General features: G+C 52.6%; 2 protein-coding genes across 2 annotated transcripts; one reads left to right on the forward strand and one right to left on the reverse strand.

Annotated features, from left to right (window-relative positions):
• Positions 1-7436: 7436 nt before the first annotated feature.
• On the reverse strand, positions 7437-9356 carry LAJ45_08213 (uncharacterized protein; the record flags this gene model as incomplete). Its single annotated transcript, XM_046117765.1, has 2 exons — positions 7437-8747; positions 8823-9356. The coding sequence occupies 2 exons, from the start codon at positions 9354-9356 to the stop codon at positions 7437-7439; spliced, it is 1845 nt and encodes a 614-aa protein (XP_045969052.1).
• Positions 9357-10184: 828 nt separating this feature from the next.
• LAJ45_08214 (uncharacterized protein) lies at positions 10185-13047 on the forward strand (the record flags this gene model as incomplete). Its single annotated transcript, XM_046117766.1, has 4 exons — positions 10185-10379; positions 10512-10572; positions 10742-11961; positions 12016-13047. 4 exons carry the CDS (start codon positions 10185-10187, stop codon positions 13045-13047), a joined length of 2508 nt encoding a protein of 835 aa, XP_045969053.1.
• Positions 13048-14677: the final 1630 nt, after the last annotated feature.

Genomic DNA, 14677 nt, shown 5'->3' on the forward strand with positions numbered 1-14677 from the left:
ACACATATTTTTTAATTTTATTAGATAGATCTGCTCAGTTTTATCTACTCTATCATTTTACCTGCTCAGATCTTTACAATTATTCTTCGTTGTTGAGTTATAAAAATATTTCAGCAAAATCAATGTCGTGGCACTCCGTGTCAAGGTTTCCCCCGCTATATGGAGTCAGCTTTTCACTAACGGACGGTGGGATAAGATAAATCTGAGGTTGCGCTGCAGCAAGGGAAAAATTGCATATTGACGTCCAATGCAAGAGTCCTAGCCTGAAAGGACAAGTTGAGCTCGATCCCATCCCCAAACCTCAATATGTAACACAGGCTCTGTGAGGCTCTGTGGAAACGTCTGCGTATAATCCATTACGTACACACACCAACTACAAGGCTCTGGCATTAAGTGAGTGAGCTAAATGGGTGTTGACTGGTGAGGATCCGTTCACTCACTTAATCCCAGAGCCTTGTGTTGGATATGAACTGTATAGGGTCGGGTATATATTGCGCTGATCGAGTGGTGTTGGATTGTTAATAGGTTTTCTACTGGTTCTGGGAATTGATTGGTAGTTCGATTTTAGCGGCTTGGTGGATGTTAAAGGGTCGATATACTTGCAGCTTGAACTGGAGAAATTGTCTATCTGGCCACTGATATATGGGGGATATCAGAAAAGGCACATATCTACCAGAGCAGATATCCCTTAAGCCGTCAGGAGGGGTCGAGGGCTGCTCAGCGGCATGGGAGCACCGACTGACAGGCAAATAGAGAAAATAAGCCATAAAGCGGCTTACATACCTATACATATATATAGTAAACTAATTGATATACATATAGTACCGGCCGAAGGTCTGAAACCACTTGTTATGAGATATAACTATATCAAACCCGCCCTGTATTGTTTAGATTCAATTTTTGTTTTTGAGATTCCTTTCTTCTCGTTCATTGTCAACGACTTGGTGCTCGGTTGCCCGAATGCGCTTACAGTCGTCGATGGGATAGGGTCTGCGAATATGAACAGATCTTGTGAGATCACAATTGTAGAACAGAGGATGCAGCCAGGTATGAACCGATATATCAAGCCCAGTACTATCTTCTGGAGGCAGGGAATTCAACTATCGCCTGGTGGGCCGAGACATCCTCAGAGTCTGGTGCTTTGCATATTGTACAAACCCGGTGCTTGTCTTGCTATATATATATATAGGGTAATAATCCAGTCGAGATTTCAACAAGAAACTCCTACAAACAATAGTTTTCCGTTCAAAGTTGCCAAAGCTACAGAACACCAGATTTTAAACATGTCTCAGACCACCAAGTGATAGCTAAAGCTTGATCCAATGTTTTTAAACAACGGTACGTTCAGGTCAGGAGTTTGGCACCCTTCAACCGTAGCTAGGCATGCAGATTAACTTTACCGAAATAGGAAAGAGCACAAGGGATTGGAAATTGATAATATACATATGTACCTTATCTCAATATTTCTCTATCCCTTAAACCGTCAGTTACTGGTCAGGTCTCATCATGATATATCACTCGATCGAGTGAGAAATTGTGACCTTAACGTTCTTTGCGTGGTCTCATGAAGCTTGTGGGATTGTTTTGATTATGAACCTTTATATCTTACTATTTATCTGATTCTGCACTCTAGGAGACACTATACGAAAGACATATGAGCTGGGTAGCTTGATCAGAGCCTATATGCAAGGATTTAGGCTGGGGTTGTGTGTGACGGATAGTAAGTAATCACTTGGGTTCCAGGGTCCAAACGTTATAACTTCGGATTCTATAAGTGTAAAGAGCTCGAAGAGTACCAAAAGGTATGTGGCTGGAAATTCTTTCTAGAATAGAGGATTTATGTGATTAGGGTACAACCCTCTCAGCCCTGATCTTGCGTTGAAGTCTGTTGTCCATGTGCTGGCCAAGAGATTTAGCGTATCTGGGTTTAGCCCTAAAACAACCCAATCAAGTGCTGGTCTAGCTAGATTTCCAGGGGACCACTTTGCAGCTGAGGGTTTTTTGTTTGTCCTTGAAGACAGCGCTAACCCGAGGGGATACTGTGCTGAGGGCGGTAGCATGGTAAAAAAATAAAACTCGTACTGATGACCCAAAGGACCGTACGGCCGTACGCGTTGCTGCACATCCTTTCGTACGGCTTCACGACATCCCTTCGTCTATTCCCGCGAACCTTGGCCTATTAGCGTCGTGATCAACCAAAATCTAACGAGGATTTTTTAAAACACTACTCGATTGAGGATTTTTGCGTGACGAGTGGGGGCAATTTTGCACCGCCGACCGCCGCTTTCAGCTAGGAAGCAGATTTTGTGTGGTGAGCCACGAATTACCACAAGTCCTGAATACAGACGAAGGGATACCAAAGGTTTCCATCACATGGGGGTGGGGAGGTGGGGAAGGCTGGGTTTGTTGGCCCTATCAGAAAGAGCCACGAGGGAAATACTTGCATTAGGGGGCCCCATTAATCTGGAGCATTAGAAGGTAATCATGGTTCGAGTAAACTGGAATTAAGACCATTTACTGGGAATCATCGAATGGGGGCAAAAGACTCTATCAATATATTAGGGGGACCCAGATTGGAAGACACCTGTGAATCAAAGGTATCATGAACTCGGCGGGGTCGGTAGCCAAAAGGCCCTATTGCCTGTGAAAATCGAATTGAAATACTGATCCCTATATAAGAAAGAAATCATTGGTAAAATAGGAACTGACGGTTTGTAAAGTTCTTTTTCATGTCTTTTAGATCTTCTGAATACACCCACCGTACTTAGGGCCCATTCGGCGGTTTTTGTGGTTACGAAACTCTGTTATGTAACGGCTCCGTTAGGCGAATGCATGTGGAGATTTTTGAAAACGGGGTTTGGGCCTGCCGAACAGTATTGTAATATTGTGGTACGCTAAAGAGAAAAAGGTACCCCCAAGCTCGACAAACTTCCTAGCAGTCGCGTGACTACCTTCCCAAAAAACATTCCACTTTAATGGAGTCTCAAAATTGGTTTGTAAAATGGAGTTATGAAAACAACGAAATGGGGTTATTCCGTTGCCATACAAATTTCTCCACCAAGACTGCTTTTTGACATGCAGCCGAACGGGCCCTTACATACATATAACTACATGTATTCAGTTGATCAAGCCAACAATACATGCATTTACATCTGGGTCCAGTACGGCTCTCCTAATGGCCCTAACCAGCCTCAGGAGATGAAAGCCGGCCGGCGTTAGGGCCCTGAGTCCTTATATATGCAAGATGCCTTTTGACCATTCTTCGGTACAGGGCTGTCTGGTGGCCGAGTTTGGTATCTAGAGCCTTTCCCCAATACTTCTAATTGGCTAACATGTATGATTGGCTCTATTTACGTAAAGACTGTCGCATACCAACCTTCTTCTACCCGAGCTTCCACCGTGCATCCTTGACATGCGAATTTGGTGTAATATCGCATCGGCTCTGACAGTTCGTGCCTCAGTGTTCATTTCTTCGAGATCCAACAAAAGCATTGACTGCCATGGTCACCTTTCCTTGTGCACTTTGAGTACATTTCGACACATCAGCTCATTAGCGGAATATTTCATTGGCTCGGACACTGCAGCTCGAGCCTCAGTGTTTGCTTTCGAGAACTAATAAATATATTGGCTGTTAGAGTCGCCATTTACATCTTGGCATCTCATTGGCTCGGACACTGCAGCTCGAGACTCAGTGTTTCCTTCCTAGCTAGCTAGAGGCAACAAAAATATTGGTTGTCAAAGCCGCAACTTGTATCTTGACAGCGTACAGACCAACAGCGGACGTTAATTACATTTGGCTGTGACAGCTCGAACCTCAGTGTTTGTTTCGTAGGGCCAATGAAAACAAATGTGTTGTCAATGTTGTCAAAGTCGCCATTTACTATATACCGCTTGAACTATAGCCATGCACCAGAACAAGATAGCTATAACGATACCGTTGTTCCAAACATTTAAATCAGAGTGATGTCTGTGGATGGTAGAAGTCTGGAGACTTTCCCCTCTTTTTCACAACCTAAATATGTATCTTCACCAGACCCCGTTCGAAAGATTTTTGATTTATATTCGAATTAATTGTGATAATTACAGAGTTTCCTAGTACCAATACCACTCGATTAAAGGTCTTGAGACTTTAGTGGGGCTAGCCCCTTGTCTCGAGATTTTCAACACTTCGTTCAGGGAATACGGGACGATCGCAAAACCGGCATCACAAAGAGTAAATCAAACACCGGGAAAACTGCGGCCTATACCCTACTGCAGACAGGAGTCTAGAAAAGCAAATCGGTTATTGAGTACCTGCAGCCCACCATCCAGAAACTGCAGAGTTGGTGAAATACCCACCCCCAGAAGGTGCGCGGCCGCCCTAAGACACCTAGCAAAGGCTAGACCACAGCACTGCTAGTAAATTTGCCTCGCTATCTGTGTTACTCGACCTGTATCCTGATGCAGCTACTAGCAGGCTTTCCATTCCTTTACTCGAGAGATGCACGCTACTATTGGGTTCATGGGGCCGGTTTGGTTGAGAGATACGCCGGCATGATTACATGGGATAAGATAAGGCTTTCTCGAGATGACTTGGCCAAGACTTAGACTGGTCTTAGTAAACCGCGTTAACTTACAAAATGACACCAGTACCGAGTGAGAAACCATGATTTCACAGATTATCACTCGTGCACTGCGCGGCTGCTGGTCCACTTTTTTAAACATGGCTCTGCAAATGTGTGTAATCCCGCATCAAACTGCACAACCGTGGACCGTAACGCATGTCCGGGCTGCTTTTTCGGTCGTTGCGCTCGGGCGGTCGCGTGGCACCTTCAGCTTGAGACACGGTTGTCTGTCGCACAAGCTGGCCGTGTAGGCACCAATAGGAAATCTTTACCGATATGTGCACTGCGCACTGTATTTTGGACATGCATGAGCCATCACTCGATACCGGTTTTTATCATCAGTAATCTGATATCCTCCCATTCCATGACCAGCCGGTCCCCGTTATTAGTTTGCTTCCCGGGGATCGGGTTCTTGCCGGCTAGGCGTCACGTTATGTCGGTATATAGCTGCCTAGCTCTATGGGGCCGGCCGGACGTGTCCGGCTTCGGATCTTCAACTACTGCTAGCCTGCTGCGGTCGATAGTTGCGCAAGGGCTCCTAAACATCCTCCTCTAACTCGCTCATAGGAACCAGGGAGTACAAAATACTTGGGCAAGAGCATGCGCATACAGCTGCAAGCTATGGCGGAACTCAATATGCCGGATCCCTTGCTGTCCCGTGAGGGATTCTCTGGGGATTCTGTTTTTTCTACTGCGGAGTCAATCTGTTATCCCTCGCCGTACAGGTCTTGGTGAATCTTGACCATCCGGCATATATAGCCAGCTAGGCCGTGTAATTGGAGATATTAATCCAATTTACTCCATAGACCTACAATAGGCGAAAGATTCTTGAAGAGGCGGTCGAAGCTCCAAACACACTCCGTCAGGTATGACGCACTTTGAAATTTATCGGCTCGAAGAAGCCGCTTTTGAGTTGCGTATCAGCTTGTGGGGGGCGGGGGGGGGGGCGGTACTGTTTATGGTGCGCTGTGAATCTGGGGACGCACTGTACTGGGGATGAGGTAGCGGTGCCGGTGTGGGGGGGAGTGGGGGTGGAGTAGTGGCGAAGGTTGGCTAACTGTGGTTATCCTGTGCCCTGGGTGTTGGGTGTTGGGTGTTGGACGCTGGATGTTGGATGTGGTGCCAGTTAAGGATTCTTACGCCCGATCCCAGATCCGCCATCATAGCTTATCACTCGACCTCCAACTACCCACCCCCCCAAAAAAAAAATTTGTTTAATCCATTTACCCACTCAATTAACTACTGATTTACTTAGGCAGTAGCTCATTAATACATATAACCACCATCTCAATAATACAAAGCGAGTCTGGTGGGCGCTGAACCCCTTTCCTCCGTTTGCGGATGTTTGGCCATAGTGGGGCAGCGCAGCAGTAATTACTGTACTAAGACTTGCGCTATAGTTAACACAATACTACTTTCGGTGCCGCTACCCCCTAGCTAGATCTCCAGATCTCGCCGTGGCCTGTATCAACCGTTTGGATTCAGGTACCTGCTTGAGCCTACTAGCTAGTGATGGGCCTAAAAAGCAGTGAGGCTCGGGGATCGATTGGAGCGTGGGAGAGCCGGGCTAGCTAGCTAGCTAGATTATCGAGCCGTGGGGCCGTTGGACCGCTGCATGCATGGGCTGCTGTTCATGTAGGTGGAGGGGTGTACTTGTGGTGGGTACATCTGGTTTTATACGGGGATGGAGGGATGGAGAAATGGATGGTAGATAGCAGCTGCTGTAGTAGAATTGGGTGTTTGGACCTAGGTGAATTGGTGGTGGTAGTGAGGGTGAAGAGGGTAGGGTGCAGAGGGTTATAGGGTACAGAGGGTAGGGTGTATATGGTGCAGACGGTAGCGGGTGGAGCAAGATAACTAGTGGGATAGGTACGCATTACACTATTGTCCGTCTCACTGCTCTACATGTCCTGTTCCTTTATACGTACGTTACCTTTACATTTACCGCTTCCTCCCACTACACTTATTACCGGCCGGTCCCATTACCGTTTGAATTCAGCTTCGTTTTCTTTACTCGATACAGCTACAGCTACAGCTACAGCTAGCTTCATGTCTTAATTCGTAGACATCATAGCTGGCATACCCGTATCTATTCGCCATGCACCCCCCCCCCCCTCCCAAACCCAAATCACAGTCCCCATACCTACCTACCCCGCCCCCAGAGCTACGGTTCCCACGGATATATTATGTATATGAATGCCCGCATCATTGTACTAGCTCCATGCAATCTCAACAACCTCTGATCTAACTTTACTACTCGCTCTTTTTGGATTCCCCATATGCTGCAAACGAATTCCTCTAAATAAACACATTCCAACAACACCTTCCTACCGCATCATGAGCATGTCGCCCCCAGAAGACCAGCACGCATCAAACCCCAACTCTCCGTACCCATCCGTGACAACAGCGAGATCGCCAGCGTCGTGGTCATTGGGATGGATAGCCACCGTGATATATCAGTAGCCTTTCTAGCCCTCAGCTCCAAGGCTTGGAAGATTTGGGAGGTTTGGAAAGGATAGAAGAGAACCATAGACATGTAGCATGTAGGTTAGGTAGCCACACAGTATCAATTATTGAACCCCCCCCCCCCCCCCACCGCCGCTAGAACTACCACTACCACTAGCAATATAGCAAGTTAATCACAATTGCAAACCCCCGCGCAAGGCATACATCCCGTTTTCGTCATGACCACCCTCCCTCCACAACCTACATGCAAACCCACAAAAACCACAAACGTAAAGAAAAAAACGTCCACAACAATACCAACAAAAAAAAAGGAAGAGGAGACCACCAATTCCCACCCCAGCACTAAAAAGTACCCTCCCCGCCAACCTAAAACGTACTCCCCGCCAACCGACTCGCCGCATTCTTCGCATCCAACCTATCCTCATCCCCCACGCCCAACCCCTCCTCCTCAACCTCCTTCACCACCCCCCCCACTCCATTCCCCTCCAATCCACCCAGCCCACCCATTCCCCCCAACCCCCCCAATCCCCCGGGAACCCTCTGCACCCCCGGCACCCTCTGCACGCCGCTCCACGCATCCCCCGCCGGCCCCTGACTCACCCTCAAACTGGCCCTCCTACTCGTCGGCGGCGCATCGCGCCCCAACCGACTCAACCCCCCGCTCGCATCAATGGCGCGTATATCCGGCCTCACGCTCTCCAGCGTCGCCAGCGTGCGTCGCTCGGCCTCAATCTGCCGCAGGCAGTAGTCGCGGATACTACACCTCGCCTCCCGCGCGGTCCGTGCGAACCAGCGGCGGCGCTCGAGGACCAGGTTTGTAGTCACGCGCTTGACCTTGTTCTCGAGGTGTGTCTCTGTGCCTTTTGCCTCCTCGAGGGCTTGCAGCGCTTCGTCGGCCTTGTCGCGCTTGATTGCGCCTTTGGATTTGAGCACCTCGACGGTCTGGAGTTTTGAGCGGGTGTCCTTTCGGGCGGCTTCGAGCTCGCGCATGAGCAGTTGGCGGTTGGTGAGTGTTTCCTTGACGATGAATGCGTCGGATGAGTGGTAGTTGAGCGGGTCGCCGAGGGTTGTGGCCTCGGCGGTGGCCTGCGCGGCGTGGTAGTCGCCGACGGACTGGATGGTTTTCCCGAGCTTGCGCAGCGCGTTGGACATGCCGTTGTGCGTCTCGGTTTGTGAGAGCGCAAAGAGACGGATGCCGAGCTCGGACTCGGCGAGGCCGACGCCGCGCCGCGACTTGACGACGCGGTCGACTTTCTGGCCCGTCTCCATGGCGCCGAGGTAGAATGCCTTGACGACGGGGCGGGCCTGCTCGAGCTCTGGAGTGTCGTCGGGCGGGGGCGCAAACTGCTTGATTACGCGGCGGCGCACGCCCGTGGCGGGCTGCTTGCGGCGGACGACGGGGCTGTAGCCAAAGTCCGACTCGACAAAGAAGACGATCTCCTCGTCGCGGATGAGCACGTCGTTGCTGCAGACGGTGTTGAGCCAGCGCTGCATTGCGGCCTTGACGCGGGCCTCGTCCTCCTCTGTGCCGACGCCTGCGCTTGTCGCGGGCGGGGGCACGGCCGGCACGATGCACTCTGGGTTGCTGGAGAGGAGGTGGTTTGCCAGCTTCTGGAACTCGGGGTGCGTGCGGCGCACGTCGCGGAACTGCGTCGTGCGGAACTTTGGCAGGTTTGTCTGTAGAGATGTGGTCAGATAGTACACGTCATCCGGGCTGGTGATGTGGGGCGGGAGATTGAGGTTCTGGCTTACGTGGACGTCGAATTTGAGGATGAGGTCCTTGCGGCCGGTGCGTTCGAGGGCGGTGATCTTTGCCTGGAGACGGTGCTGGGGGCGGTTCTGCTGCTGGGGCTGCTGCTGCTGCTGCTGCTGCTGGGGCGGCGGGGCCTGCGGGTGATGCTCCTCCTCATGGTGATGCTCGACGTCCTCCTCTTGGTGCTGCTGGGGCTGCTGGGGCTGCTGGGGCTGCTGTTGTTCCTGCTGCGGGGCTGCTGCTGCTGCTGCTGCTGCTGCAGTGGAGGGGAAGCGGGGCGTCTCTGGGGCAAAGCCAGGACTGCGGAAGCCATCGTCCTGATGGTGCTGGATGATGTGCTGGGGCTGCCCGAAGCCGCCATGGTCGTCCATGCTGGGGTTGAACGGGCCCGGCGTGAACGGCGGGTCGGTGTCGTCGTGGTGGTGGTGGTGGGGCGTGTAGGAGGTGTGTGTGTGCTGCACGCCGGCGAAGGGCTGCTCGGTGGGGTCGTCCCCGAAGCCGCCAGTGTCGGAGGCGAGCGCGGAGTAGTCCATTGTGTGTGTGTGTGTGTGTGTGTGAGGTGAGGATGGGGTGATGGGGGAGCGTGGGAATGGGGGTGGTTTGGGGAAGTAGTGTAGGGGGGTAGAAGGGCAGAACAGGGCAGAGCAGGGAGGGATCAATGGATCAATGGATGGATGGATGCCCGGGGGTGTGAGGTTCCGAGTGTCTGCTCAAGAATATATCGAGGGTGTAGATGATTCCCCCCTCTCTTCTCTCGTTCTCGTCCGTGATGCGTCCGTTCGATGGCTGCTCTCCTCCTTCTTGACAGAAGAGACAGAGTGTGCGTGTGTGCAGCTCAACGGCAGCTGCAGGTCTTGTGGACAGGTTGGCTGGCGGTGGCTGGCTGGTGGCTGGCTGGACAGTGGCTGGTGCTGGTGGTGCGTGCATGCGCCACAGCACGGAACTAACGCTCGCCACTGGTCAACGCGCATGTACGCACATACCATACCGGAAGTAGGCATCGAGTGATATCCCATGCCCCTGCCCCTGCCCCTGCCCCGCGGGTGTGCGAAATGCATGTCTGATCTTTCTCTGGGTGTGTCCCGAATAAGCTGTATCTACGGCCATCTTCCCGTCAGCACCGGCACCGACACCGCCACCCACCGCACACTTGACACCCACTCCACCGCATGCACACCCACCACCCCCCCGTCGCCGCCGCCGCACACAACCGAGTGACACACCATGACTCACCCGTCCCCCCACCACTACTCCACCCCACAACGCAGTTACCCTGTCTACCCTCCCACTCTGTCGCACTAACTGAAATCCAGGCCACCCACCCACCCACCCACGCACCCACCGACCAACCGACAACCGCAATGCTCCTCCTCCGCCGCCGCCCGCCCGTATGGCGCTGCCGCACACCAACGACCCGTGTACTGGGGCTCACGGCGCTGCCGCTGAACAAGGTGCCAATGGGAATGGGGCACAGATGCTATTCGGCGAGTACGACGGAGCAGACGGTGCCGCTGGCGCATACGAGGAATATTGGCATTATTGCGCATATTGATGCTGTGAGTTTGTATAGCGCCCGGTTCTGGTTTTTGATTGAGGGTATTGTGGTGCTGGGGGGTGGTTGGGGGAAATATTTGGGGAGGGGAATTGGGATTGAATTGCACTGACTCGGTGTGCTGCATGGTAACTAGGGGAAAACTACGACGACGGAGAGAATGTTGTATTACAGCGGCTTTACAAGGAGGATTGGAGGTCTCTATTCTCTGCCCAATTCTACCATCCACCATACATACGCAGCTACTCGTGACTCTGTGACGTCTCTGCACTGGGCGTGTCCACCACCCCAGTCCCGAAACCTCACAGCTTCAGGAGCTCATAATCTGCGCCATACCATTACAAACACCTACTAACCAGTCCACAGAGGTCGACGAAGGCTCCACCGTAATGGACTACCTCCCCGCCGAGCGCACCCGCGGCATCACCATCACCTCCGCCGCCATCACCTTCACCTGGACGCCCTCCTCCTCCCCCACCGCCGCCCCCGCCCCACACACCATAAACCTGATCGACACCCCCGGCCACGCCGACTTCACCTTCGAAGTCGAACGCTCCATCCGCGTGCTCGACGGCGCAATCACCATCCTTGACGGCGTCGCCGGCGTCGAGGCCCAGACCGAGAAGGTCTGGCGCCAGGCCCACGCCTACTCCATCCCGCGCATCATCTTCGTCAACAAGCTCGACCGCGTCGGCGCGCGCTTCGGCCCCACCGTCAAAGAGGTGGCCGCGAAGCTGAACGGCTGGCCGGCCGTGTGCCAGCTGCCGGTGTATGACCCCGACACGAGGGGCGGCGAGGATTTGTTCCGCGGGGTGGTGGACGTGGTGGAGAAGCGGGTGTTTCTGTGGGATGGGGGCGACGGGCAGAAGATTGAGCTGCGCGATTACGAGTGGCTTGAGGAGCAGCGGCCAGAGTTGTATGAGGAGGCGAAGGCGGCGAGGGTGGCGCTGGTGGAGCTCCTGGCGGAGCATGATGAGGAGTTGGTCGAGGTGTTTATGGAGCTGGAAGACCATGCTCTCATCCCTGCGGCGGCGATCAAGGCGTCGCTGCGCAAGTCTACGTTGAAAGGAGATGGAAAGATCATCCCCATCTTTGCTGGGGCCAGCTTCCGCAACATTGGTGTGCAGCCGCTGCTGGACGCTGTTGTGGACCTGCTGCCGTCGCCGCTGGACCGCCCGCCGGTGGCCGTGTCGTATAACCAAGGGAAGCACCGGGGCACGCTGGACGTCACTGACCAGAGTAAGGTGTGCGCGCTGGCCTTCAAGGTCGTCAATGATCCGAAGCGCGGGGCAATGGTGTTTGTGCGGGTCTACTCAGGGACGCTGACCCGCGCACACAACCTCTTCAACACGAACCTCGGCGTCAAAGAGCGCGCCACCCGGCTGGTCCGCATGTACGCCGACGAGGCGGTCGACATCGCCGCCATCCCGACCGGCCACATCGGTGTCATCATTGGCCTCAAGCACGCGCGCACGGGCGACACCCTCGTCTCCGAGACCACCGGCCCGAGCACCCACAAGTCCAAGCAAAAGAACAGCAAGACCCCGCAGCTCGCCACCGACACGCTGCAGCTGCGGCCCATCGCCGTCCCGCCGCCCGTCTTCTTCGCAGCCATAGAGCCAAACTCACTCAGCGACCAGAAGCACCTCGACGAAGCGCTCGCAATGCTGCTGCGTGAGGACCCCAGCCTGCACATCAGCATCGACGAAGACTCTGGCCAGACGCTCATCAGCGGCATGGGCGAGCTGCATCTGGAGATTGCGCGAGACCGCCTCGTGGGCGACTTCAAGGCGAACGCAGAAATGGGGCGCATCCTCATCTCGTACCGTGAGACCATCGCCGCTGCGTCCCAGCCCGTCCGCACGGTGTTCGACAGAGAGATCGCGGGCAAGCGCGCCGCCGCCGCCTGCACCGTCTCTGTCGAGCCCCTCGACCCCACCTCCACCACCGCCACAACAGACGACGGAAACACCATAACTATCACCATCACAACACCCCAGATCACCGATCCTGCCACGGGCGAAAGCACAGACACCCGCCTGCCCAAATGGCTGACCACTTCGGAGCTCGAAACCGCGCTGCAGAACGGCGCATCAGCGGCCCTCGGCCGCGGCCCCGCACTCGGCTTTCCCGTGCGTGGCATCGCAGCTCACGTCAGCGTCGACGTGTCGACCGACGTCCTCGGCCCCGAGAGCACCCTTGCTGCGTTCTCGTCCGCGGCACGGGTTGCCACGACGGCGGCGTTGAAGGAGGCGGCGGGCGGGGAGAGCGTGCTGATGGAGCCGGTGATGGACGTGGTGGTGACGTGCGAAGAGAAGGACCTTGGTAAGGTCGTTGGCGACATCTCGGGTGCACGTGGGGGTCATGTGCTGGAGCTTGGGGGACTGGATGCTGAGGCCGATGCTGAGGCTGCAGGCGGTGAGGTGGAGAGAGAGGTCGACTTGATGAGGGTGTATGCCCCTGGGGTAAAGCGGAGCGTGGAGAGTAGGGATGAGGGCGGGAGGAAGCGGAGTGTGAGGGCGAGGGTGCCGCTGAAGGAAATGGTGGGGTACTTGAAGCACCTGAGGGGCATCACGGCCGGGAGAGGCACGTTTGTGATGAGTCTGGAGGGATGGGAGAGGATGAATGGGAATAGGGTGAGGGAGGTGGTGGCGGAGGTTAGGGGTGGGTAGGGGCTATATACCATAGATATTTTTTGTATAATAGTTAGAAGTGTGTAAAATAGAGCCAAGACTGGGGAATTGAACCAGGGCAGGGAACGACGCCAAGCTACGAGTGATATCTGGTGAGCTTGTGCTTAGTAGGAATTGATTGATTGATAATTCATTAATTGTGCTTAGTAGGAAGCTCTTGTTAGGAAGGATATCGGGTTTAGATACGTACATGTATTTACATGTAAGCGATCCATTACGATGGAGGGGATTCTATACATGTTTTAGAGCAAGGACAAGAGTTCAGTATACTTTGACCCCATGTGAAGCACAGGAGAAGGCTCATGCCCAGTTCATGGAAATAGAAAAGCTCGGATATTATATTATTGTGATGGTAAAAGTAAAGGGAAAGAAAGCAAGACGCAAAATGAATATGCGAAGACACGCCACATGTAGCTACTAGGGACACAGTAGTCTCTGTGACCTGTCCTTTGACCAACCGGCTACATGTATTTGTCCTCGGGTTGACAATAGGTACATGTACATACATGTAACTTCCGAGTTAAACAATCTGTTTGTGCCATATCTGTAGGGGCTGGGCTCTGGTAAATACATGTATATGGGCTGCACGTTCTTGCGGAGCTGCGGATAATGGCTTTGGGCCATTAGAAGGGGCAGGGACCTTTGCTCTGCGCTGGATACATGATAGCTAGAGTTTTGATTACACCCTCATACCCTACTGCTCCGAAGCCTTGTCTGAACATTGGAGGGACTTGGCGGCCTCCCTTTCCACCAAAAGAATAAAAAAGATGCTCTGGTTGGGGTTTGAACCCAAGTCTCCCTGCGATTTTATAAGTTTTTAATGTTTTTGGTGAGGGCGTGCTGACCAGTTGCACCACCAGAGCTTGAATATATATATGTTTGAGTGGGTAATAACCTAGTGTGTGTGTTTTTGGATAGGGTATTGGGAAGATTTATGGAAGGAATGTACTTATGTAGGTGGGAAAGGAAGTCGGTGCTGTGCTAGAGTATCTCTGAAGCTCACTTCCAGAATATATCCGATACTTTGCCAGCCTTCTGGGCTCTAGCTCTCAAACCCACTTTACCTTTGGGATTCTTTTAGATTAGGATGTTTTGATTCTGTGAGTACGTTTTAGGGAGGTTTTTGTAGGTATTTCACTCCTGACCATTGAAAGACCAGGGCCTTTGTCTCTTTGGTGATTAGTTATGAATGGATGGTTACCAACGGCACTTTTTTATTCGAATCGAAGTATGCTAAGTCTGTACGTAAATATATCACTCTAATTAGCCCCAATAACCCGTGGCTTTGTGGTAATTCTGGTTAAGAATTCAGATATATATAGAAGCCAAGTACGTATTGATCTTGAAGGCCCTTAGCTTGTATTGGTAAAGAAACCAACTTGTCTGTTCTAGGAGGAGATACTATATGCTTGGCCTCGATGTTGAGGTGACCTCGTATTATGCATCGTTAATACTTATTATTGGATTTAGACCGAGATTCCGAGATCGAATCAACCCATTTCTAATAGCCAGAAACTGGCTGTTTAATATACATACCTAGATTTCCTTATTCCCGGCGGCCTGCATGTGCGAAGTGGCTATATGGGGGTATACTCGATCTGAGAGGGTG

The sequence above is a fragment of the Morchella importuna genome, assembly GCF_003444635.1.
Source record: "Morchella importuna strain M04M26 chromosome Unknown Morimp01GS028, whole genome shotgun sequence".
NCBI classification, from domain to species: Eukaryota; Fungi; Ascomycota; class Pezizomycetes; order Pezizales; family Morchellaceae; genus Morchella; species Morchella importuna.